The sequence below is a fragment of the Nomascus leucogenys genome, unplaced genomic scaffold (assembly GCF_006542625.1).
Source record: "Nomascus leucogenys isolate Asia unplaced genomic scaffold, Asia_NLE_v1 Super-Scaffold_3019, whole genome shotgun sequence".
Taxonomy (NCBI): Eukaryota; Metazoa; Chordata; class Mammalia; order Primates; family Hylobatidae; genus Nomascus; species Nomascus leucogenys.
In genome coordinates, this window is record NW_022095789.1 from 1,051,937 (window position 1) to 1,078,325 (window position 26,389).

General features: G+C 55.0%; 2 protein-coding genes across 3 annotated transcripts in view; one reads left to right on the top strand and one right to left on the bottom strand.

Annotated features, from left to right (window-relative positions):
* The first annotated feature begins 2,609 nt into the window (after window positions 1-2,609).
* GPRIN1 (G protein regulated inducer of neurite outgrowth 1) lies at window positions 2,610-25,089 on the top strand. 2 transcript variants are annotated; one of them, XM_030808533.1, is made up of 2 exons: window positions 2,610-2,631; window positions 21,012-25,089. In XM_030808533.1, the coding sequence occupies exon 2, from the start codon at window positions 21,055-21,057 to the stop codon at window positions 24,085-24,087; it is 3,033 nt and encodes a 1,010-aa protein (XP_030664393.1). In that variant the 5' UTR covers window positions 2,610-2,631; window positions 21,012-21,054; the 3' UTR covers window positions 24,088-25,089. The 2 variants fall into 2 exon arrangements, with proteins under 2 accessions (XP_030664393.1, XP_030664392.1); XM_030808532.1 differs by lacking the exon at window positions 2,610-2,631 and adding an exon at window positions 10,083-10,232.
* Window positions 24,924-26,389, bottom strand: part of CDHR2 (cadherin related family member 2) — a 53,999-nt gene continuing 52,533 nt past the window's right edge. Inside the window, exon 32 of the mRNA XM_030808549.1 lies at window positions 24,924-25,360. Coding sequence (XP_030664409.1) covers window positions 25,220-25,360 — 141 coding nt within the window. The 3' untranslated portion in view covers window positions 24,924-25,219. The remainder of the gene's footprint in view (window positions 25,361-26,389) is intronic.

A 26,389-nucleotide genomic window follows, 5' to 3' on the forward strand; every position in this document is an offset into this window, starting at 1 on the left:
CCGCAGCGTTGGGGCGGAAGGGCTCACAACTGGCCGCACAGGCAGCGCAGGCGCGCCGCTGCCCACTCACGCGCGGACCCGCGTGCCTGTCCGTGGGTCCATGTGCGCGAACCCGAGTGTGCACACTCTGTCCGCGCGAGCGTGCAAACACGCGTGCATGCACGCTGGCCAACAAGTGCAGGCCAGCGCGCTCCCATTCGAGCGCTGAAAGACCTCTCCCACTCCAGAACGTGGACACGCACAAAGCCCCGCGCGCACCTGCCCAAAGCAGAAAAACTTGTCTAAGGGGAAGGGAAATGGGCAACTGCCCGTGGAGCCAGCAGAGCCCTGGCCTCCTGTGCTCCACCCTCCCACCCCCACGAAGGCGCCGGAATGTTTGAGGCCGAAAGTTTGAGGTGGGCGAGGGCCCGCAGAGGTCTGGGATGCCGCCCGGGAGCCTTGAGCGGATCAGGATCAGCACTAGGGGGCCCCCAACACCGCCTCAGAGTGAGAAAGATGGGGGCGGAGATACTGCTGGCTCCGCGCAGAGCACCGCCCCCCATGCGCTGCCTTTATTGGCATAGGCAATCCCCGCGCGAGGCCCCGCCCCTGCCCTCTTGCCGCAGAGGCCCTCTCTCCGCGTTTGCACCGAGGCCCCGCCCCGTCCCGCAGAGGCCCCGCCCCCACCCGGACGGGATCTTGGCGTGGCTATGCCGCAGAGGCCCCCAAGCTCGCCTGCGCAAGACCCTGCCCTATTCTAAACCTCGGTGCGACCTCAATTCCGTGCCGCAAGCCTGCCTCGCCCTCCAGCCTCTAGCTAGAAGAAGGTTGCTCTATTCAGTTAGCCCCCGAGTGTTAGCGCCTCCTCTTTCCCTGAGTTGTTTTGGGCAAGAAGTGGTGCCAAGCTGGGAAGAAGGCCTTGAACGCTGCGGGAGACCGTTCTGCTCAGGTCACCTTGGCCCGCAGGGTAGGGACCTTTATTTCCGGAAGTAGGAGGCAGCTGGCAGACGTGGGGCGGGTGGGGGTGGGGGGGAAACAAAGCGGTGGGCTTGGATTCTCTGAGTCACTTACGTGAGGACGCCAGGAGCTCCAGATTCCTTTTGGTTGAATTAAAATGCTACTCACAACCCACAATCCGTGGGGATTGCAAACTCGTGGCCCTCAGGCTGAATTTGGCCTGTAGATATGTTTGATTTGCGAGCACAAGGTTTTAAAATTGTAAGATTTGAATGCCTTTAGGCTGGATACACTTCCAGTTGGTCACGGTCCCTTCCCCTCCTTTTGTATCACGCCCATCCACTTCACTCATTTTCATGCACTGCGTGGCCTCTAAAGACTGAGTTTGCCGCCTCCAATCCAGCTACCGGCACCTGATCCCCATTTTTAAACGCCAAAACCAAGTTTGCCATCTGGCTTGTGGGGAGATTCATTCCTGCTTCCTGGGTGCCAAGCCTCACACCTGGTCCCACTGAGAATGGTTGTGCCCAGAGACCAGTGTTCTCATCTGCCAGGGTCAATGCATTCCAGGCACAGGCCTGGAAGTGTCAGCCAAGATACCAGCCTCGTGTCAGAAGCCTTGACCGTGTGCATGTGAGAGCCCACACATCTCATGGGCTCTCCCTGGTGACAGGGACCAAGCCATCTCCTAAGTGCCCAGTATATCCATGAAACGCTTATCTCCAGTAATTTCACTGGAAACTGCCCTCGAGTCTTTCTTGTTTTTTACCCCCAATTTATGAATGAAGGAATGAAGCCTGGAGAGGCAGTTACCTGCCCACTGTCACCATCTCTAGGAAGTGGCAAAGGCCACATTCGGCCCCAAGCCTGTCTCCAAAGCTCAACTCCTTTGGAATTTCCAAAAGGGGCCTGCTTTGCCTCTGAGGGGAGATAAACAAAAGACACCAGCAACAGGAAAATGTGGAGGTAGCAGCGTGGAGATTACAGACACTTGTGCAATTTCATGGAGCCAGGGAGCGAGGTTGTGTATGTGGGTGGGTTTGAGCTGTGTGTGCACACTTACGAAGGTGGTATGGGCATGAAGTGTGCTGTGTCTGCATCAGTGTTCACGCATGTACACGTGTTGTCCACACGTGTTGTGGGTTCGTTTAGTCCAACAGTGTGTGTGGCACAGCTGCTCTGTCCTTAGATGGAGGAGGGGCTGCAGGGAACAGCCCTCAGGTCACTTCTCCTACTAAAGCTCACCTAGTGATCACAAAACGGTCAACAAATACATGGAACAAGATAATCTTGAGTTTTATGAAGAACAAAGCAGAGCGGTGTGATAGAATGTGACGAAGAGGAGGTGGTGAGCAACCTTAAAACAAGGCGGCCAGGGGCCGGGTGCGGTGGCTCACGCCTGTAATCCCAGCACTTTGGGAGGCCCAGGCGGGCAGATCACAAGGTCAGGAGATCGAGACCATCCTGGCTAACACGGTGAAACCCCGTCTCTACTAAAAATACAAAAAATTAGCTGGGCGTGGTGGCAGGTGCCTGTAGTCCCAGCTACGCGGGAGGCTGAGGCAGGCAAATGGCGTGAACCCGGGAGGCAGAGCTTGCAGTGAGTGGAGATGGAGCCACTGCACTCCAGCCTGGGTGACAGAGCAAGACTCCGTCTAAAAAAAAAGAAAGAAAGAAAGAAAAGAAGGCTGCCAGGTCAGTTGTCTGAGTTGTCTGAGGAGGGGAGACTGGAGCTGAAACCTGATGGAGAAGAGGGTGGTATGGGAAGACCTGGGGGGCGGCAAGTGTCGCGGATGGAGGAAAAGCCCCCCTCGCTGTGTCTGTGTGTCCCCAGCAGTGTGGCCATCAGGCTGAGCCCAGCCAGGCCTCCTGAGATCCGTGGATCCAGCCCCACCTCACCTGGCCAATGATTTCCCTTTGTCTGCCTGCCTCCTCCTCCATCCAGACAGCGGCCGTCACCTCTGCCTGCTGCAAATCTCCCTCTTCTGAGCTTTCGTTAGTTTTTGACTGGAAGTGATATCTCCTTCTCACCCCCATCCTGCTTTGCTGTGCACACAGAGACTGCCTTCCCACCCATGTCAGCACCCTAAGGACCCTTGCTGGGTGGCTAACCTGAAAACTGCCCTCTCCCACTGATGGAGGGCTGGGGACTGTCCCCCATCCCCACTGTTCATCGGTCTCCCCACCCCCACCCCCAGTAATGCAGCTCCACAGCTTTCTCTGGAACTTTATTTTTGTTTTCTCCCTTCCCTATTTATAGCTCTCTCCCCTTCAAACCATCCCTGCATCCATCCTGTTGCCTGGAAACAGGCTCTGGGCTGAGGGTGGGGGAAGGCCAGGCCGAGCCCAGGCAGGGGAAGGAAGAGCTGTCACCCACTCCCCTCTTAGCACCACCCCCGGGCTCCTAGAAGCCCACCCCTCCCTCTGCCCAGCACCCATCGTGTTTTTTAAAAAGAGAAAACAAAATGTGACAAGCAGCGGCCTTTGGGAAGTCCCTCCTGGCTCCTCAAGGGCACCGTGATTTCACTCGCACCTCTCAATAGCCTACCCTGCCCAAAGCTTGGACCCATTTTTTCAGATGAGGAAATGGAGGTTTCAAGAAGCAAAAGTCTTGCAGCCCAAGTACCCTCTCAGTGGAAGCTCCATGCTGTGGGGTTGAGAGCCTTAGGATGTCGGCCTGACACACTGAAAAGAAAGCTTGAAAGCATAAATCATTCTGTAATTCTTTACTTACAGAAGGATAGAGAGAAAAAGTTTACAACAACCCTGCCACACAGCAAGCCACTGGCTATGCATCTGCCATGCCCTCTGCCATGCGCCCTCCCATGACCCTGCAGTCCCCCCACCTACCTCCTACTGTGCGCCCACCACACCCAACTGCAGCTCGACTTCTGACCCTAGTGCTTACTTCCACAGATTGGACCAGGCTTGCTTCCTGACTGTCACGCCACCAACTGTGGCAGTGGAAGTTCACATAACCTCTCTGAGCCTTGGTTTCCTGAGCCCCAAAATGAGGATGCTAATTTCCACCCCATAGGACTAGTAGGAGATTGAAATGCAATATTGATGAGAAAGTGCTTCGTAAATTATAGAGTGCTGTAAATTGGGAGTGATCAATTAGAATAGTTAATATTGTTTATTGTTATTGTCATTGTTAGGGCCAAGAGGTAGGGCAGAGGAGCCAAAATCGGCCCTGAGATTAGAGAGGGAGCCCCTGGCCAGGGTCCAGGCAGAAGGACTCCTTTCCCTGGCTGAATGAGGGACATGGGTGGGGGCTGCCTGGGCGCACCTGCAGGATATCAGGGAGTGGAGGAGGGCACAGAGGTCCTCTTGTGCCCAATTTCTCCCTCTCAAGTGCTCCATCCCTTATTGTCTACCCCCAACTCATTGTCTTCTGCCCTAAGGTCCAACTTTGCTTTCCAAATAGTCTCTCTGGGATAACTTGAGCCCAGGAGTTCAAAATCAGCCTGGGCAACATAGCAAGTCCCTGTCTACAAAAAATACTAAAAATTAGCTGGGTGCAGTTGCTCACACCTGTAGTCCCAGCTACTAGGGAAACTGAGGTGGGAGGATTGCTTGGGCTCAGGTATTGGAGGCTGCAGTGAGCTGTGATCATGACACTGCACTCCATCCTAGGCAAAGCAAGACCCTGTCTCAAAAAAGAAAAAGAAAAAGGAAAAAAAAAGGGCTCTTGGGCAGAATGGGAGAGAGGGCTGCCAAGGAGCAGCTGGGCCATGATTCAGCCTGAGTCACCCATCCGAATCCTGGGGCCTCCCTCATCCAGGCCGGGCCACAGCTGCTGGGGGTGAGAGGGTGCAGCGAGGGGGGAGGGGGCCTGTGTGAGCAGCAGGCTGTGTGCATGTGTGCCCAGGCTAGGGCTCTCATGACCATCAGTGCAGCACTGTGAAGGCCTGGGGGTAGTGCATGTGAGGAGATCAGGTGGGGAAGGTGACCCGACGTGCATCAGTTATCTGGGCTGACTGAGGAGGTAGGGTTTCCTCGTGTGTGTGCATATGTGTGTGTGTGTAGCATGTGCACATGTACGAGGGCATTGTATGTGTGTCTGAGTAGGGCTAGAGTTTGACTCCCAACTTTATTACTTTCTAGTTGTGCAACCCTGGCAAGTTACTTAATGTCTCTGAACTTTTTAGTTTCTTCACCTATGAAATGGGAATAATTGTATTGTCTCAGATGGTTTTCTTTAGGATTAAATAGAATGAGGTGATGACTGTAAAACACTAATGTACAGTAAGTGGTATACTACCATCGTTATCATCATCTGGGGGGTGCTGGGTTATACATGGCACACGGGAGGATGGGTGTGGATCCGAGTGTCTGTATTCAGAGGGTGCAGATGTGTGGGGTCTGGGTAAGTATTTTTTATTTTTATTTTTAAATTAAAAAATTTAAAAAAATTTATTCACTCTTAATAGCCAACTACAACTACAGGTAAGTATTTCTTGAAGGAGTGTGTGCTTGTATGTGGTGTGTGCATCCCTGAAGCAAACACAAGAACTGTACAGAAGGTTGGGTTTATATGGCACTGCCTGCCCTCCCCCCCGCCACACACACACACAGAGCACACACCTTCTCTAGTGGCTTCAATTTGCTGAAATATGGCCTAGACCAGGGCCAGAGTTCAGGCAGCTGTGGCAAAGAGTTCAGGAACTGTGGATGCTGCTGTGTTGGGAGTCTCAGACCTTCTCAAAAGTTTTAGCCTCAAACAAAGCTAGAATGGGAGTAGCTGCCTGGGTGTGAGAAGGGGATTGTGCTTTATGGAGGAGATATGAACATGATATGAACGTGAAAGAGAGGGGGAAAGAGGGCAAGGTACATATTGTGTGTGTGTGTGTGTGTGTGTGGTGTGTTGGTGCAGGGGTGGCTTTGGGGGGTGGCTGCTGTCTCTGCTCTGGTACAGTCTGCTTGTCTCCATGGTGCCTGTTGCCACAACGCTTGCTTTTCAGAAAGTCACTGGGATTGTTTATTCCACCCCCGGCCTGGGCGCCAGCCAAGGAGCTGCAGGCACTTGTTTATCTTCTGGTGCGTACGAGTGTGTATGGCTCCCCAGTGGCAGGGCAACCTGAGATACATACACACACTCACACGGGTGTGGGTGACCATGTCGGTTGTCACAGGGTTAGCCCGAACCCTAGGATGAATCACAACCTGGGACCAGATGGATTCTCTCCACACGGGGACAAAGATGACCCCCAGCAATTCCAGGTGTATGCAACACCGATTCAGCAAGGCCCAAAATTCCAGGAGAGTATGAGAAGCAGGTGGCTTTGGTTCTGTGCTCCATCCCTGACTCCCTCTCCCCACAGAACAAATCAGTGACCTGGGTCACTGCCCACCCTAGAGCTGGCACTGGGATCCATCCCATCCCACCACATGGGCTGGGATGGGGAGGTGGTCTCCCAAGGAAAATGGAGGTGCCGTGGTCAGAAAAGGGTGCGCAGTGCTGGGCTTGCCCTAACACTGCTGTCCACAGCAAAGGCACTTGGTGTATTTTTCCTCCCTACATCTTCCTTAGAGCTCTGAGAGCTAAGCATTGTATATGATGATATCGAGGCTAAGAGAGACCTCGACCAAGGCCATACAGCTAGTAACTGGCAAAGCCAGGACTGAACCCACATCAACTGCCTCCGTACCTGTTTTGAGCTCCTCCTCTGCATTAGCAAGTGCTTTGTTTTGTTGTCTGGAAATTTTCATTTTAAAAATGTTTTTATCAACAAGTCCCTATGGAAGAAGGGCGGCTGCAGAGCATGGCAGAGGACCTAGATTGTAAAGAGGCTCCAGTGTCCCCATAGCAGGCACTGCCAGAACTCCAACCACATCCCTTTGGGTGCCCTTATCATTTTTGTGCCCACCAGCAGGACTCCCAGCAGCAGTACCTGCATCTTTGTCAGAGAGATGCTCTCAGGCTGCTGGGACTCACTTTGCCCACATTCATTGTGGGCCAGGAGTGCCTGAGAATTAACGTACAGCCCATGCAACACATTCCAGGGATGGCCCTTAACCAACATCTGCTGGTGTTGGGATATAAATACCCCACCTCCCTTGCCCTCAGCCAGGAGAATTCCAAAATGTGTATTTACCCCATTTTCCAAGAGTTCCCTGCAGGATTAAGCTTCACTCACTCACTGTGGTAGCCGACTTAATAATAACCTCATACTGGCTGCCTTCCCTTCCTGGGTCACCTTCCCACTCCCCTGCTGGCGTCCTTGCACCTCACAAATAAACCACCTGCTTTTGATCTTTATCTCCAGGTCTGGGAGCTGCCCTGGGGTTCTGGATCCCATCCCTGCCTTCCAACTGAGCATCCAGGCCCAGCCCTGCTCCTCTCTTTTGCTGACACCTTGCCCTTTCCCTCTGTACTGGGCCCCTCCCATCAGAATTTAAATGCCTTCAAGTCTCCTTCATCTCAACCTCCCATTCCTCTGGAGAGACTGTCATTCCTGTTTTCTCTCTCAAAGCCCAGACTTTCTGAGGAAGTTGTCTACTTGCCCACCCCATTTCCTTACTCCCATTTCCTCATCAACCTACCCCCCATCATGGCTGCCTTCCACCCCGCTACTCCACTGACTGCATATCATCAACTTTCAAAGTCCAGAGGATACCTTTCAGGCCATATCTTGTCCTCTTGATGTGGTGACTCTCCTGCCTTCTGGAACACTCTCTCCCTTGGCTTCTGAGACATAACATTCTCCTGGGCTGCTTCTGGCTTCTCAGATCACTGCTTCTCATTCTTTGCTGCAGCCTCCTTTTCCCAGCCAGTCCCTTCATGTTGGCGTGCCTCAGGGTTGGCCTAGGGCCCTTGTGTCTCCCTACCTGGTGTGTACCTGATGTGTACTGGCCTCCCATGTGCCGACACCCCTCCCATGACCTCCAGCACCAGCTGGAGGTGGATGGGCTCCCTTGTCTGCCTTCAGCTTTGGCCACTACAGAACTCAGTTCTGGACTCAAATATATCAGCATGGCCATCCTATAAACCCCTCTTTCCCCCCAGAGCTCATAAGTTATCTGTCCTTCATCCACCTAGCTCCCCAAGGCAGAATCTCAGAGAGACAGCAGAGTTCTCTCTCCCCTCTCACCCACATACCTCATGGTCAAGGCCTACTGTTTGTTTTTTTTTTTTTTTGAGACGGAGTCTTGCTCTGTCGCCCAGGCTGGAGTGCAGTGGCGCAATCTCGGCTCACTGCAAGCTCCGCCTCCCGGGTTCCCGCCATTCTCCTGCCTCAGCCTCTCCGAGTAGCTGGGACTACAGGCGCCCGCCACCACGCCTGGCTAATTTTTTGTATTTTTAGTAGAGACGGGGTTTCACCGTGGTCTCGATCTCCTGACCTCGTGATCTGTCCGCCTCGGCCTCCCAAAGTGCTGGGATTACAAGCGTGAGCCACTGCGCCCGGCCTGGCCTACTGATTTTATCCCTCCAATCTGACCCCTCCTCTCCATCCCTACAAATGCTGCCATGGTTCAGGCATCATCATCGCTCACCGGAACACCTGCCATAGCCTCCTCACTCCTGCCTAGTCCCTGCTCCTGTCCACCCTCGTCCTGTGCTGGGGGACCTTTTTCGATCACAGGTTGGTTCTTGCCACTTTTCACATCTGTGAACTTCTCCAAGCCTTAATTTCATCTGTGTCATGGAGCCAGTAATGTTTACTTTGAAGGGCTGTGGGGAGAAAAAAATGAAATGATGAATGTGGAATAAGGGTTTGTAAGCTCTGAAGCGAAATGGCCTTGTGGGCAGTGAATGAGCAATTTTCAGGACCGGAAATGTGAGGAAGCAGCCCTGGTGTGGTGCTGTCCGTGGTGCTGAAACCGGTCCGACACGCTGAGGTTTTCTCCTTGTCTGGCGTGCTGCCTGGAGACGCCAGCCCCACGGATTTTCTTCATTTACCACCTAGAATTTTAAATATATACATATATTTTTTAAAGGATCACGGTGACTTACGGTTCACCAAGTAAGAGAGGGGAGTAAAATGTAAGAATAAGACGTGAGGTTTCAGGAGTTAGACTGCATGGGTTTGTAATCCCAGCTCCACTACTAACTAGATGTGTGACCACAAACAAGTTACTTATCTGCTTCTGTTTTCTTATCTGAAAAATGAAGATATAATACATTAATATTAACTTGCTCCTAAGCGATTGGAAATTGAAATTAGATAAAACCTGTAAACAGAATCTTAGCGCCGTGTCTGGCCCTACATAAGCATCATTGCCAATCGTTGTTACCATTAATTAGTAGATGGTGGTGGCTTCATAGTACCGGTGCGAGAGGGTTTTGTCACATCTAGGGCAATTACGGAATTATTTTTTCTCCTCTGGGAAGTCAAGGGGAAGGGAACTCCTTCTCTGCAGGGAAATGTGGAGGGGGTGGGCAGCGAGTCTCCGTGACCTTGGTGATTCAGGTACCACTGGAAGCCCCTGAACACCTACTTTGCCCTTCCAAGACCACCGTGAGGTGCTTAATGTTAGTCCCGTTTTACAGATCGGGAAACTGAGGTGCACAGAGGTGAAATGATTTGCTCGAGGGTACCCAGGGGGAGGAGGGGGGCGGGCGGGCACCCCGGGGAGGCCGCAGCCAGGGACTGGAAGGCATCTCTTCCGCATCACTACCTCCGGCGTCCCCGCCACTCGCTGGAGCGTGGGCAGCGGCGAGACAAAGGGCCGGGGGCGGGGAAGAGGAGGCCGGAAGTGCGGCCGGGGGTAGCGGGGGCGGAGGCGGGAAATCTCCTCGCTGGCGGGGCCGGGAGATCGCGCCGACCTGGGTCCCCATCCAGGCGCCTCGAGTCCTCAGGCCGGCGACTGCCCCCTCTGAGCCCCAGTTCCCTCCTTGGTCAAGCCAGGCGAGGGCATTCGAGGGGCTGGTCTAAGATCTGCGAGACGGCGCGCCCCGCCCTCAGCAAGCTCGCAGCAAAGGGGCAGCCTCTCTGGCCCTCAGTCTCCCTGTCTGTGAAGTGGGAACCCGCCCGAGGACGGCGCGGAACCCAGGAGCCCAGGGGCCGCAGTTAGGGTTGGCCAGCGAGGGGCGCCCCTCCCTCGCTCCCTCCGGCCGCGGTTTCCCCGCGGTCACCGCCCCCTCGCGGTTCCGAGGCGGCCGGGCGGCCAGTGCGCATGCCCGGGGCGGGGCGCGGGGCGGGAGCGCGGAACCGGCGCTGGGGACGGCGGCGCCGAGTCTGCGGGTCCTCCCGCCAGCCCGGCCGGAGGCAGCCGAGGCCGCTCGGGCGGCGGCGGCGGCGGCGGGAGCCGGAGCGCATCGCGCCCAGGAGCCGGAGCCGCGGCACTGCCTGGTAAGCGCCGCGCCCACACCCGCTGTCTTTCCGGGCGGGCGGCGGCAGCCCCTTTATCCGCTCGCTGCCGCCCCGGAGCCGCTGTCCAGGGTCCTCGAAGCCCCCCGGCGGCGGGGCTCAGACACCTCGCGCTGCATGAGCCCGGGTGTGTGCGCGCGGCTGGGGGCGGTGGGTGTCTGTTTCTAGGCTCCTCGCCGGGGCGGGGCGGGGCGGGGGCGGGTCCCGCAGCCCCGCGCCGAACATCCGAGGGGCCTGGCGGGCCAGGCTGCCCTGGCTGTGGGGTCGGCCCCGCGCCCGGCCTTGCCGCCGCCCGCTGGCTTTGTTCGGCACGGCCGCGCGGGAGGGGGTGCTTCCCGCCACTGGGGGGAGGGCGTCCTCCCGCGTTGATTCATCTTCCCCGGAGCGAGCTCAACGCTCCACTGGCTCCACTCGCACTACTGAGCACACTCGCCGTCACACACCCAGTGCGGCACACACTCCGGGGCGCGATCACACACCACCGCGTTCACTCACGGGCGCCTCATTTCCTCGAGTGAGGCCACAGGTCTACCGCACACACACAATGGCTGTTGGTCATTCCATTAGACTCATACACACGGCCACCTGTCACCCAGGGTACTGGGTGGGAGCCTTGCGTACACACCCAGGCACAGCTACGCACTCAAACCAGCCATCGCTGATCAAAGCATGGTCATCAACTCAACAATACTCCCTGATCACAACACTCTCGGGACCACCCTGCCCTGGCCTGCTCACCCCTGCTTATGGTGTCCCTTGCGTACCCAGAGACCCTGGAGTAGACTGCCACCCTTGTGCACACACTCCGTCGTACACACACACTCTGTCTCAGATTGCTGCCCACACTGGCCCACGTTTGCACGTCCATGAACGTCCATTCTTGCCCTCCTATGTATGTATGTATGTACGTATGTATGGTCTGAGGGCCGTTTCTGGAAGCAGGTCTGGCTAACACCTTTAGATTCCTTCTCCCCCCACAGCCCCGAGCAGGAGACTTTGCTGCTCTAAGGGCACTACGAGAGAAGGGAACAAGGGGCAGCAGACTGAGATTCTCAGACACACTCACACGCCTGACGAAGCCCCTCAAGCCTTTGTTGGTCTTGTCAGCACAGGAAGAGGTATTTGCAGGTGCTTGGCAGTTCTGGCCCTGTTTATGGGTGTAAGGATGGCTCCATGCTGGAAAGAAATCCCAGAGGGAAAGGAATGGCTGGCCAGGTCTCTGCGGCCTGAATGGGCAGTCACAGGGGCTGCTGCTCTCCCTGGGAGCAGGACACAGGCACCTGTGCAACACCCAGATAAGCTTTCCTAGGAGTGAGATACCCACAGGGTCCAAGTAGCCCCCACGAGGCAGAAACACACAGGCCGTTCTGCACATGCGGGGTGTACATACGCGCAAGCTCTTCTTCAGCAGAACACAGGAGCCAGGTCCTGGCCCCAGAGTGGCCCAAGCTGGTACATACATCCACATCCACAAGCAGTCTGCTCACTCCTTTGCATGCCAGGTGAGCCTGCCCACATACCTAGAAGACATTCCTACCTTCTGCCTCAGTCGGGCCACACTCAACTTGTTTGTGCCCAAGTGTACAGGCTCATCTGCTCATAGGGTGTATGCATTCCCACAGGTGGGGGAATGTATGCAGGGGCACGGGGAGCTCTTGCTTCTTCTACTTCATGCTCCTTACCACTGTTGCTTGGGAGGAAGCTTGGCCTGACCTCAAAAACCAGAAAGGAGGTTTTAAGAACCAAGTGTCAGGCCAGGTGCAGTGGCTCATACCTGTAATCCCAATATTTTGAGAAGCCCAGGCAGGAGGATTGCTTGAGGCCAGGAATTTGAGACAAGTTTGGGCAACATACCAAGACCCCCATCTCTACAAAAATTTAAAGATTAGCTGGGTGTGATGGCGCATGCCTGTAGCTACTTAGGAGGCTGATGAGGGAAGATTGCTTGAGCTGAGGAGTTGGAGGCTACAGTGAGGTATGATTGTGTCACTGCACTCCAGCCTGGGCAATAGAGTGAGACCCTGTCTTAAAAAAAAAAAAAAAAAAAAAAAAAAAGAGCCAAGTGTCCGTGTCCACGATCTTAGAAAGAACCCAGGTTTTGTGCTTGGGCACAATTGGCTTTGAGCTACAGCCTTCCCTCCCGCCCCAGCTGTGTGCCCTTGGTCAAGTCTTCTCGCTCTGACTTCAGTGGCCTCATCTGTGAAATGGGATGATAATGCCCCCCTCATGAGATTGTTGTGGGATCCAGATGATAAAAAGAGACTGAGACCGGGTGCAGTGGCTCACGCCTGTAATCCCAACACTTTGAGAGGCCGAGGTGGGTGGATCACTTGAGGCCAGGAGTTCAAGACCAGCCTGACCAACATGGTGAAACCCTGTCTCTACAAAAAATACAAAAATTAGCCAGGTGTCGTGGCGCATGCCTGTAATCCCAGCTACTTGGGAGGCTGAGGCAGGAGAATCACTTGAACCTGGAAGGTGGAGATTGCAGTGAGCCGAGATCATGCCACTGCACTCCGGCCTAGGCAACAAAGCAAGACTCAGTCTCAAAAAAAGAAAGACTGAGCATGCTGGGCCCAGGTAATGGAGCTGGGTTCTAGTGGGATAGTTGCGGGGAGAGAATGTGGGGCCCCAGGCCTGGGCTGCCTCTCAGAGAAGCAGCTCTAGGATCCTCAGGCCTCCCCAAGATCCAGGAAGGGCCCAGCAGAACTGCGAGCAGTAGAGCCTCTGGGAATGGTCTTGGGGCAGTTCTGAAACGCAGGGCTGGCCTATCTCTTCCAGATGAAACTACATCCCCTCCCCCAATTCACAGATTGGAAAACTGAGACCCACAGAGTAGAAAAACTCACACAGAGTCATAGAGGATATCAATGACTAAGCTGGGGCTTGACCCCACATCTTTCTATCTCCCTGACCAGGCTCTCTGTCCCTACCCTGGACTTTATCCCATCTCAGAGGCTGGAAAATACAAGTTGGGGATGGGAAGCCTGGGGACTTTCAAAAGGGGCATGTTATCAGCTGAGCCAAGCTTGCCTCTCAGAACCTGTTTCTTCCTCTGGAAAACAGGACTACAACACCTGCCTGGCAGGTGGGTGGGATTTGCACATAGTAAGGGCTTGATTTGTACAAGGTCACCTCTGCCTTTCATGGCATTGAGGTCCAGGGTCCAAACTCAGGTGGCTATAGGCCAGGAGGGTAACATACATGAAGGGCCAGCTGTGAGAAAAACGACAGTGAGAATTTCATGATTGATGGCAGCAGACAGTCAGCCTCAGTGTCTAGGACACCATGGGGAAGAGGGGGGATTGTGGCTGATTGGAGAGTACACTCCCATCTAAGGAGGCTGTCCCTTTGGGGCTCCAGCTGAATGTTGCCAGGCAGGAAGCACGCTCAGATTGCCAAATTTTAGTTTTCCAAGAGAAGCTGGAAGTCTTACTGTCAAATGAAATCTTCTAATGTTTAGAAGTTGATCAGTTAATTCCTTTTTAAAACTGATTTTAAAATGTGTTTAGCTCTGTGGGTCAAACAAGCCTGTCTGAGGGTCAGGTTTTGCTGGTTTGTGTCTCTGCTGCAGGCCCTTTCCTCCCCTGCCCCCTCCTGGGAGCACAGCTGGGCTCTGACAGGCTGAGTAGATAAAAACAGGCCTTCCACAGACACAGCCCAGCCCTAAAGTGAGCAGAGTCAGGCACACCCCTCATTTTCTTTAATTCTCACTATAGCCCTGGGGGAGCAGGAGGTGGGTTCTTCAGGGTCCCCAAGGAGGAGAAGGGTGTTGCTTGAAGTCACAGAGCTGATAAGCGGTGGGCTGGCCTGACTTTCTGCCCGGGCTTCACCCAGGAAGAGAAGCTTGTTGGCTGGGCTGGTGTGTGAGGACCCCAGGGCTGGGCTTCCAGGGCTGAAATGAGGGGTAGTGAGGGCCCAGAGCACCCTTCCTGTATCCTTTGCTGACTCCTTCCAGCTCCAGCTAAACTCCCTGTACACCAGCCAGGCAGCTGTTGAATTCCTATTTTCCAGAGAAGGAAACTAGGCACGCATGGTAGGCAGATCCTGGCCCTCACTGGAACCTGGGTCCTTTCTCTCGCTCTCTGTCTCTCTTTGTTTTAAAGACAGTTTCTTGTTCTGTTACCCAGGCTGATCATAGCTCACTGCAGCCTCAAACTCCTGGACTCAAGAGATCCTCCTGCCTCAGCCTCTGGAGCAGGCAGGACTATAAGTACATGCCACCACACCTGGCTAATTTCTTCTTTTTTTTTTTTAATTTAAATTTTTTGTAGAGACGGGATCTTGCTATGTTGCCCATGCTGATCTGGAACTCCTGGCCTCAAGCAGTCATCCCACCTTGACTTCCCAAAGCACTGGGATTACAGCCGCGGTACTCAGCCCCGGGGCCCTTTCCCTTAACCATCTTCCCGGTCACCCTGGCTTATAACGTCCTTTTCCATAGCCCAAGCGCCAGATGGATCAGAGGTTGCAAGCTGGTGACCTAGGGGTCAAAGTTGGCTCATGAAAGTGTTTTGGAGGCCGGGCGCGGTGGCTGACGCTTGTAATCCCAGCAATTTGGGAGGCCGAGGCGGGTGTATCACGAGGTCAGGAGATCGAGACCACGGTGAAACCCCGTCTCTACTAAAAATACAAAAAAATTAGCCGGGCGTAGTGGCGGGCGCCTGTAGTCCCAGCTACTCAGGAGGCTGAGGCAGGAGAATGGCGGGAACCTGGGAGGCAGAGCTTGCAGTGAGCCGAGATTGCGCCACTGCACTGCAGCCTGGGCGACAGAGCGAGACTCCATCTCAAAAAAAAAAAAAAAAAGAAAGTGTTTTGGCCAGGCGTGGTGGACCATGCCTGTAATCGCAGAACTTTGGGAGGCCAAGGCAGCCAGTCACTTGAGGCCAGAAGTTCGAGACCACCCTGGCCAACACGGTGAAACTCCGTCTCTAATAAAAATTAAAAAGATTAGCTGGGCGTGGTGGTGTGCTCCTGTAGCCCCAGCTACTCGGGTGGCTGAGGCACGAGAATTGCTTGAACCCGGGAGGCAGAGGTTGCAGTGAGCTGAGATTGTACCACTGCACTCCGGCCTGGGTGACAGAGTGAGACTCTGTCTCAAAAAAAAAAAAAAAAAAAAAGTGTTTTGTTTAGCCTGTATGATATTTTTTAAATTAGCCAATATTTAAAATACAGATATCCAGGCCGGGTGCGGTAGCTCATGCCTGTAATCCCAGCACTTTGGGAGGCCAAGGCAGGCAAATCACCTGAGGTTGGGAGTTCAAGACCAGCCTGACCAACATGGAGAAACCCTGTCTCCACTAAAAATACAAAATTAGCTGGGCATGGTGGTATATGCCTGTAATCCCAGCTACTTGGGAGGATGAGGCAGGAGAATCACTTGAACCTGGGAGGCAGAGGTTGCAATGAGCCGACATAGCACCATTGCACTCCAGCCTGGACAACAAGAGCAAAACTCTGTCTCAATAAATAAATAAATAAATAAATAATACAGGTATCCAGATGTATGACTTAGCTAAAAAAAAAAGTTAGGAAACCTGGAGGCACAGTGGCCACATTCACTTCTCTGCTTAAATACTTCCAAGGGGCGGGACACAGTGGCTCACTAGGTGCTAGGTATAATCCTATTGTAGACACGAGTTCCTGCTCTGTTGCCCATGCTGGTCTGGAACTGTTGGCCTCAAGAGATCAAGATATAATCCTATTACTTTGAGAGGCTGAGGTGGGAGGATCACTTGAGCCTAGGAGTTTGGCTCTTAGACCAGCCTGGGCAACATGGCGAAACCTCATCTCTACAAAAGATACAAAAATTAACCCAGCATGGTGGCACACATCTGTAATCCCAGCTGCTTGGGAGGCTGAGGTGGAAGGATCATTTGAGCCCAGGAGGTCAAGGCTGCAGTGAGCCGAGATCACGCCACTGCACTCCAGCCTGGGCAACAGAGTGAGACATTGTCTCAAATAAAAAGAAAATACTTGGCCGGGCGCGGTGGCTCATGCTTGTAATCCCAGCACTTTGGGAGGCCGAGGCGGGCGGATCACGAGGTCAGGAGATCGAGACCACGGTGAAACCCCGTCTCTACTAAAAATACAAAAAAAAATTAGCCGGGCGTGGTGGCGGGTGCCTGTAGTCCCAGCTACTCGGAGAGGCTGAGGCAGGAGAATGGCGTGAACCCGGGAGGCGGAGCTTGCAGTGAGCCAAGATTGCGCCACTGCACTCCAGCCTGGGCGACAGAGCAAGACTCCGTCTCAAAAAAAAAAAAAAAAAAAAAAAAAAAAAGAAAATACTTCCAGGGTTTCCAGTGTCCTTAGGCTAAACCCCTCTCCTCCACCATGCCTCGTGTAATTTGCTGCCTCCTCTTCCACTGCCACCCCCCTTCCAGCTCCACTCCGGCTCTTCATGGCTGGCTCAGATGGTAACCGCCTCAGAGGGGGCTTTCTTGACCACATGTCTAAACCAGCTGCCCACTCCTTTGTCTTCACAGCATCCATTATTTGAAATAATATGATTTATTTGCTACTTGTTTATTACCCTCCTCCCAATCTTTCTGCATCTGTAAGGCAGGGACCCCACATTTCTTATTCACTGCTGTATCCCCAGTCCCAAGAATGATGCCCAGAACATTGCCTGTGTGCTCAGTAAATGCTGAGTCAATGGAATGATTCCTAATTGGCCATAACTGGCAGGAATTAGAAGGGGTCAGTGCCCTGTAGGTTGCCACAGTTCCCACCACTCCCTCTTGTCTCCCTCAGTCTGGGGATGTCAGGAGTCTTTCATCATCTCCCTTGCAGGAGAAAACAAATATTTATCTGTGCCCATATCACTATCCAAAGGCCAAAGATGAGGATGGACTCAATTCATGCCACTCAAATCTGATGCCTGCCTGACCCCTGCAGGCTGGTGACCATCCAGTGATCCCAAGAATTCCAACCAGACCTCTCACGTGCTTCTGGCCTGCTTCCTACTGCCTCCTGGATGTCACCCCCACTAAGTCCCATGGGTACTCCAGTTCCACTTCCGAAACCCTGTGCCCCATCATCCTCTGCAAAACTGTTCCTCTTCCTGTGTTCCCCTCTTAGTGATGGTCCCCCTCCCCCACCTCATAAGCCAGAGCCTGGGGGACCCAGTAGTGAACAGTATCGACTGTGTCCCCATCCAGAGACCTGAGGTCTGGCCAGGGACCCAGAGGTGTAAATGGCTAGATGCAGAGTGACATGAGCCTTGTTAGAGGAGGAACAAGAGGCTACAAGAATCTCCAGGAAGCTGGTAGCCAAACAAGGCCCACTGGAGGAGGAGGCGTTTTAACGGAGACCTGAAGGTGTAATAAGAGACAGCCAGGGAAGAAGGGAGGGAGAGATTCCTCCAGAAGAGGGTGTGTAGAGGCTGAGATGGTGGGGGAGAGAGAGAGTGTGTATGTGTGTGTGTACATGTTTTGGGGGTGGGAGTGGGTAATGAAAGATAAATCCCAGCACTTAAGTAGAAACATAGGGGCTTAGGAGCATATTAAAGAGCTGGACTTTACCCCAAAGGTAAGAGGAGTCATTAAAGTTTCTCTTTATTGTCCATTAGAAAAAAAAGGACTACGTGTGTACGTAACCACAATTTAAACATCACAAAGGGGAGCACAGAGAAAAGCTTCTCCCACCCTCAGATCCCCGCTCTTCCTTCTGAGAGGCAGTCACTGCTGAAAGTTTTATAGGATTCCATCCAGAAACTCTCTCTTTATAAATAAACCCATCCATGTGTGTCCTTTTCCTTGGCTACACGCGTGGGATCCCAGTAGCCATGCTGTCCCCTGGCCTTTTTCAATTAATTTATCTTGGGTGCTTTCCCTCATTACCCCACACCTTCTAGTAGTTGCCCAGTGCTCTGCGTGGTTGTCCCACAGTTCACAGAACCTGCCTCCCGGTCTTGTTCTTACCACTAGCCATGCCCTTGTGTACCCCAGGACCATCTTCAGGACCCCAGGTCTATCTTTAGGACCATGCCTAGAGGTGGGCTTGGTGGCTCAAATGCTATGCGCGTTGTAAACTTTGATAGAAATTGATAAATGTCCCTCCAAAAAGATTACAACTAATTTACATTTCCGGCAAGAATGAGGAGGGTTTTGAGCCAGGGAGGGCACAGTTGGCTCTGCATCTTAGGTCATTCAGTCATTCATGGAACAAATCCGTATGAGGATCTTCCTTGCTTACTGCATGTGTGCCAGGTCTCAACTCTGGGATATATCAGATAGCACAGCAAAGTCCCCACCTCCTGGGGCTGGCATTTTCATGAGAGCAACACACCCCAAGCAATAAACGAATATATGTGATATGTCAGATGGTGCCAGGTACTATGGAGGAAAACTGATTAGAATAAGAGGGTGGAGAATGCCAGCCACAGCTGGGGAGGAGGCTGTTTTACATTGCATGGGTCAGGGAAAGCCTTGGGGAGCCGACCATGCAGATATTTGGAGAGAAATCTCTCATGCAGAAGAAGCAGGCAGCGCCAAGGCATGGAGGCAGGCGTGTTCAAGGCTCAGCGAGGCACCCAGCGTGGCTGAAGCAGCGTGAGGGAGAGGGAGAGCAGCAGCAGAAAGGGCAGAGGAGGTGACGGGGCCTGAAGATGCAGGGGCTTCTGAGCCATTCTAAGGAGTTTACTTTTACTTTGCATGGGATGGGGAGACACTGCCTGGTTCCGAGCAGGGGCGGGGGACATGATTTGTCTCAGGTTTTACTAAGATCCCTCTGGCTGCTGTGTTGAGAATAAGCTATGGGACAAAGGAAAAGGCAGGGATAATCCAGGTGAGAGATGGTGGGGGGTTCAGATGGCAGTGGCCAGATGCTGGATATATTCTGACGGTAACTCCATTATGTTTTGCTGATAGACGTGGGGTGTGAAAGTCAAGGGTGATTAGGGAATTGGGCCTGAGCATTAAAGCAATGGTTTTGGAGCGGGTTTGAGGGGATCAGGAGCTCTATTCACTTTGGCTACTGAGTGTGTAACGGAACGGGGTTGCTTGTAGGTGCAGCAGGCAGCTGGATATCCCCCAGGCACTACAAACTCAGCTTGTCCAAAAACGGATCTCCCCCTTTCCTACTTCTCCTGCTCAGCACCATCACCCAGCAGCCCTCACCCTAGCCAGTACCCTGCAGACCACCCCAGCCGTTACCAATACAGCCCGTTGGTACCTGTCAGTTTTCCTTTGGATTTCTCAATTCTGCCTTTAACTACCATCTCCAGGACCTCTGCTGTGCTGTCTGTCATCGAGATTCCTGCAACTGCTCAGGGCCTGTTGCAGAGAAGTGGCTAGGTGAATGAATGAAGGATTACATGGATGAAAGATTAAATGAATGATTTACCAGCTTCCTCACAGGTCTTGGCCAACCCCTGTCCTCCTTCAGCCCAGCCTCCATACCATCCCAGAGGAATCTTTGAAAACACACACATCTGACTATGTCCCTTCCTTGACTAGAAACCATTCACAGTTCTCCAGGGCCTACATAGACATAAACTGGTGGCCTACAGGCAGGTCTTGTTTGGCCCACATAGTGTTTGGGTTTTGTTTTTTTTTTTTTAACCTTGAATTAATTAGCATATTTTACATTAAAGTCTGGATTTCCCACTTAAGCAACTGGAAGAATTGGTACCACCAGGTTGCATTTCTCCAGGTTAGCACTTGGCTGATGGAGTAGTGGTTCTCCCTTTATTATTTTTATTTATTTTTGTTTTTATTTGTTTATTTTTGAGATGGAGTCTTGCTCTGTTGCCCAGGCTGGAGTACAATGGCACAATCTTGGCTCACTGCAACCTCTGCCTCTCAGGTTCAAGCCTCGGCCTCCTGAGTAGCTGGGATTATAGGCATGCACCACCACACCTGGCTAATTTTTTTTGTATTTTTAGTAGAGACGGGGTTACGCCATGTTGGCCAGGGGGGTCTTGAACTCCTGACCTCTAGTGATCCGTCAGCCTCGGCCTCCCAAAGTGCTGGGATTACAGGCGTGAGCCACCGCACCTGGCCATCCCTTTAGACAGAGCATGTGCTAACTTGCCATAGTCCCCACCACTCCCTTTTGTCTTATATCTAACCCACTTCCCTCACTTAAATTACCTACCTGACCCCTGGACATCAGAGTTTGCAGCCCCTGGCCTAGAGGACAAAAGCATAACTTCTGGATAGTGTGTTGCATGGGGTGGGGTTGAACAGGGAGGGGTGATAGTAGGCAAAGTTGAAAAGTTAGGCTGTGGGTGGGGCGCAGTGGCTCACGCCTGTAATCTCAGCCTTTGGGTGGCCGAGGTGGGTGGATCACCTGAGGTCGGGAGTTCGAAACCAGCCTGACCAACAAAATACAAAATTAGCTGGGCGTGGTGGCGCATGCCTGTAGTCCCAGTTACTTGGGATGCTGAGGCAGGAGAATCACTTGAACCTAGGAGGCGGAGGTTACTGTTGCGGTGAGCTGAGGTCGCGCCATTGCACTCCAGCCTGGGCAACAAGAGCGAAACTCTGTCTCAGAAAAAAAAAAAGAAAAAGAAAAAGAAAGTTAGGCTGTGGCCAAGTTGCGAAGGGCCTTGAATGCCTTGTAAGATGTCTTTATACAGAGGGCCACTGGGAGCAGTGAAGCAGGGGAGTGACATGCTTGGGTTTGTGTTTTTAGTCCAGGTCCTCTGGACAGGTGGGGACCAGATGTGACACAGCCCTCAGTGAGGAGGGGGAGAAGGCAGAGGCTCCTCCCCCACTGAGCTTTGGGAAGTCTGAGTCAGCTCTCTCTCTGTTTCAGAACCAGACAGCAGCCTTGGGTGCAGGCGTGGTCATGAGGGCAGATGGACACTGCTGAAGACCCGGCCTGGCTCCAGCTGCTTCAAAAGGACTCCAGCCCCCCAGGACCCCGACCCACAGCCTTCTTCTGCCCACAGGATGGGAGCCTGGGAGCTGGCAGCTCGGCCATGAGGGATTACTGCCCCTCCCAGCAAAAGGCAAGCCCTGCACCCCCCACGCACACTCCTGACCAAAGCCCAGGCATGGAGTCTAGACACAGAAGCCCCAGTGGGGCTGGGGAAGGAGCCTCCTGCTCTGACGGCCCCAGAGGGAGCCTGGCCTGCCCCTCCCCAACCTGCTTCTCTCCCCAGGAGGCACCCTCCAAGGAGACATTGGAGGCACATGGAGCCTCCATCTCAGGGACACCAGAAACCACCACGTCTGGGAAGCCAGAGCCTGTGTCCTCCGTGAAAACTGAGCCCAAATCCTCCGATGACAGAAATCCTGTGTTCTTAGAGGAGATGGATTCCAAGTCCTCAACGCAGGCCAATTCCACTTCCACAGGAAAGGAGGATCCTGGGTCCTCGCGGAAGGCAGATCCCATGTTTACAGGAAAGGCAGAGCCTGAAATCTTGGGAAAGAGGGATCCTGTGGCTCCTGGAAGGATGGATCCCGTGACTCTAAGAAAGGAAGATCTTGCACCCCTGGGAAAAGTAGATCCTGTGTGCTCCAGCAAGATGTATGCAGTGTCGCCGAGGAAGGAGGATCCTGGGTCTTTGAGAAAGGTGGATCCTGTGTCCTCAGACAAAGTGGACCCTGTATTCCCAAGAAAGGAGGAGCCCAGGTATTCAGGAAAAGAGCATCCTGTGTCCTCAGAAAAGGTCGCTCCTACATCTGCAGAAAAGGTAGATCTTGTATTGTCGGGAAAGAGAGATCCTGGGCTCTTGGGAAAGGCAGACCCTGTGCCCTTGGAAAGCATGGATTCTGCGTCCACAGGAAAGACACAGCCTGGGCTCCTGGGCAAGCTGATTCCAGGCTCATCAGGCAAGAATGGGCCTGTATCCTCTGGGACCGGGGCTCCTGGGTCCTTGGGAAGGCTGGATCCCACATGCTTGGGGATGGCAGATCCCGCATCTGTGGGAAATGGAGAAACTGTGCCCGCCACAAAAGAGGACTCCCGGTTCCTGGGAAAGATGGAGTCTGCCTCCTCAGGAGAGGGGCGTCCTGTGTCTGGTCACACGGATACCAAGGCTTCAGCAAAGACAGGTCTCACGTCTTTGAAAACTGTGGATCCCGTGTCTTCAGGCAAGGCGGATCCAGTTTCTCTGGGAAAGATGGACCCCTTGTGCTCAGGAAAGCCAGAGCTCTTGTCTCCTGGACAGGCAGAGCATGTGTCTGTGGGAAAGGCAGGAACTGTATCCCCAGGAAAAGAGGACCCCATATCTGCCGGAAGTAGAAAGACATCATCTGAAAAAGTGAATCCTGAGTCTTCGGGAAAGACAAACCCTGTGTCTTCAGGTCCAGGCGATCCCAGGTCCTTGGGGACAGCAGGTCCCCCATCTGCAGTAAAGGCTGAGCCAGCGACTGGGGGAAAAGGAGATCCCCTGTCCTCGGAGAAGCCAGGTCTGGCGGCCTCTGGAAAGGCGGCTCCCACAGCCTCAGGGAAGGCCGAGCCCCTGGCGGTGGGCAAGGAGGACCCTGTGAGCAGGGGAAAGGCAGATGCTGTCGCCTCTGGACAAGGGGACTCTGTGTCTATAGGTAAAGTGGTCTCAACTCCAGGAAAAACTGTCCCGGTGCCCTCGGGGAAGGTGGATCCCCCGGGGAAGGTGGATCCCGTGTCCCTGGGAAAAGCAGAAGCTATCCCAGAGGGAAAGGTGGGTTCTCTGCCTCCAGAGAAGGGGAATCCTGTTAACACCACAAAGGCGGATCCCAGGGCCTCGGGGAAAGCAGAACCGCAGTCTGGTGGCAAAGCAGAAACAAAGCTCCCTGGGCAAGAGGGCGCTGCAGCGCCAGTAGAAGCAGGGGCTGTGTGTTTGAAAAAGGAGACGCCACAGGCCTCAGAGAAGGTGGATCCTGGATCCTGCAGAAAAGCAGAGCCCCTTGCCTCAGGGAAGGGAGAACCTGTGTCCCTGGGGAAGGCCGACTCTGCACCTTCCAGAAAAACGGAGTCCCCATCCTTGGGGAAGGTGGCCCCCCTGACTCTGGAGAAGACCAAGCCGTCCTCCTCCTCCAGGCAGCTAGACGGCAAAGCCCTCGGCTCAGCCCGGTCTCCCGAGGGTGCCAGGGGCAGTGAAGGCCGCATGGAGCCGAAGCCCAAGCCCGTGTCCAGCACCGAAGCCTCCAGTCTCGGCCGGAAAGACCTGGAAGCCGCTGGGGCCGAGAGGAGCCCCCGCCCAGAGGCCGCAGCGCCCCCACCGGGGCCGCGGACTCGCGACAACTTCACCAAGGCGCCGTCGTGGGAGGCGAGCGCCCTGCCGCCGCCGCGCGAGGACGCGGGCACTCAGGCGGGCGCGCAGGCCTGCGTCTCAGTGGCCGTGAGCCCCATGTCTCCGCAGGACGGCGCTGGGGGCCCGGCCTTCAGCTTCCAGGCGGCGCCCCGCGCGCCCAGCCCGGCGCCCAGACCGCCCTCGCGCCGAGATGCGGGCCTGCAGGTGTCGCTGGGCGCCGCCGAGACGCGCTCCGTGGCCACTGGGCCCATGACACCGCAAGCCGCCGCGCCGCCCGCCTTCCCCGAAGTGCGGGTGCGTCCCGGCTCAGCGCTGGCGGCCGCTGTAGCACCCCCGGAGCCGGCCGAGCCCGTGCGAGACGTGAGCTGGGACGAGAAGGGCATGACGTGGGAGGTATACGGCGCCGCCATGGAGGTGGAGGTGCTGGGCATGGCCATCCAGAAGCATCTGGAGCGACAGATCGAGGAGCACGGCCGCCAAGGGGCGCCCGCGCCGCCGCCCGCCGCCCGTGCCGGCCCCGGCCGTTCGGGCTCGGTGCGCGCCGCGCCCCCAGATGGCGCCGCCAAGCGTCCGCCCGGCCTGTTCCGCGCGCTGCTGCAGAGTGTGCGCCGGCCGCGGTGCTGCTCGCGGGCGGGACCCACGGCCGAGTGATCTGCCCCCATTTTGTACGCCCGAGTTTCCGACCTTCTCTGGCTCCCTTCTTGATCACAGGCCCCTGGAAGGGGTCCCCTCTGCGTGCCACAGGCCTCCGAGGGGTTGTGCAGCTTCTAGGGCTGTTGCGTCCCCGTCTTTCCAGTCCCTCCCACCACAAACACAGAAGAACCCCTTCTACCAAGCTCCCTCGTGGCAACGAACCCGGCCAGCCCTGACGCCCCACTGTCCCCTCACAGCCCTCAGCTCTACTCCCGGTCACACTGGGCGACCACGGGGACCTGCTCAGCACCCTCACCTCCCACCCCCTGAGAGCTGGGGCAGGCTCCTGAGATGTCTAGACTGGTGCGTTGTGGTGCCCGGTGGGGCCAGATCCCCAGAACAGGGAGAGACTGCACGCAAGTCTGAGTGGCAGAAGCTTCAAGTGGGTGAGGATCGGTGTGTGAGACCCGCGAGTGGGCACGGCTCTGAATGTGAGGCCTCGGGCGGCACGTGAGGTAGAATGAGTGTGAGTGTCTCCACGCAGTGGCTGGCCCCGTGGCCGGGGCGTCTCTTGCATGCTGTTGGTGGTCCTTCCCCAGTTCCTGTCTCCCACCCGCCCGGTTCCAGCCCCATCCCCTCTCCCACTGAGTCACAGGTTTGAGATTCCCAGAAAGGCCAAAGACAGCTGCAGGAAGTACCCTGGGGGCTCAGCTGAGAGAGAGAGAGTCACAGAAAGGCCAGAGGGTCTCAGGAAGGTCTGGAGGTCACAGCTGGGCTCACAGAAGCTCTTAGGCCCTGGCGTCCTGGGTGACAGCTGTTCTTGGGTTGGGGACAGGACAGAGAGCTCATTCTATAACCACAGTTGTCTTTTAAAGGCCACCCTCTCCAGCCCCTTGTCCCCCCTGTGCTGTGAGCCCCACAAGTCCCTTGTGACCGTTCAGTGTCCCATCCCCACCCCTCCAGCCACAGTTTTTGGCTACAAACTGTCACAGTATACATTGGTAATAAAATATTTCCCCATCCCCTGTCTGCCGTGATTGGCCAAAAGCAGGAGGCAGGGCAGTGTCATATATTTTCATCTCCAGGGAGACAGGTGCAGTTAGGGTGTGGTGGGGCCTCTTCGAGGGGGGCCAGAAGAGTGGCGGCCCCATCACAGGTCCGTGGTGTCCAGGCCAGCGTTGATATAGGACGGCCCCTCCAGCTGTCCACTCGCGCCTGCCTGCTGTTCTAACAGGACCACACTCAGGGGCTCTGGATCTGGCTCTGGTGGTGTGTGTGGTGGCCTGTGCTCCTGTAGGGAGAGGGAGAGGAGGTGTGAAGGGCAAGGTAAGGTGGGGCGAGCGCCCCAGGCCCTAGGGGAGTGGATGGGCTTCAAGCTCAGGACCAGTGGTTCCTTGGCAGGGGTCCCACCCTGCCCCTCCTGGGGCCTCTGGTCCAGGCTGTGTCCCAGAGGTGGCCCTGGCTAATGGTGATGCAGATTAGGGGAGTGGGAGGGTGCGGCCTGGGGGGTCCACTCTGGCCTTTGCCCTGCCTACCAGCACTGCGGCACTCTGCTGTTCAGCCCAGTTCCAAATAATGCCAGGCCCTGTGTCCTGTGCCGAGGAGCCGGCCCAGCTCAGTTCCTGCCCCCTGCACCCCATGGCAGGCACCGTGTGGGTTGAGGTCCATCCATTACCTCAACCACCCACTGAAACCCTCTGAGGGAGGGAACATGTCCTCTCTTCACAGATGTGGAAACTGAGGCTTAGAGAGGTCTACTCGTGAAGAGGGGGCGGACCACTGGTCTTGCTGGTTCAAAAGCGTGTCCATGATGTGACACCGCCCTGGTTGAATTTGACGTCTCTTTTTGCTGCCCTCAGAGGGACACTGCCCACAGGCTGGTCCCACCTGCAGTTCATCATGGCACACACTCACTCATCTCTCCTGCCCTTCCTCTTCCACCTCCTCATGCGACATGCTGTGCACGTGCACACATACACACACCCTCCTGTGGAACAGCCAGGCCCCCAAGCTCAGCTGCTCTGCTACAGAGACACCCACAGGGCCAGAGCCCCAGCCACCACCACCCTCCCCAGGGCACTCCAAGGGCTTTTCCAGACTGGGGCTGTTCTGGTCCCTAGTAAACAGTGGAACATCTGAGGGGACCCAGAGGGGCTAAGCATTCTGCATGTGTTCCTCAGAGCCCTCAAGACAGACCCCGAGTGGAAAGCTGCAGGCTCAGTGCCACCCACGATAACATGACCTGGTGCCAGAGTCCAAAGACCTGGGTTCTGGTCTGCTCCTGCCCTGCACGCTGTCCCACTTTGGGCAAGTCAGCACC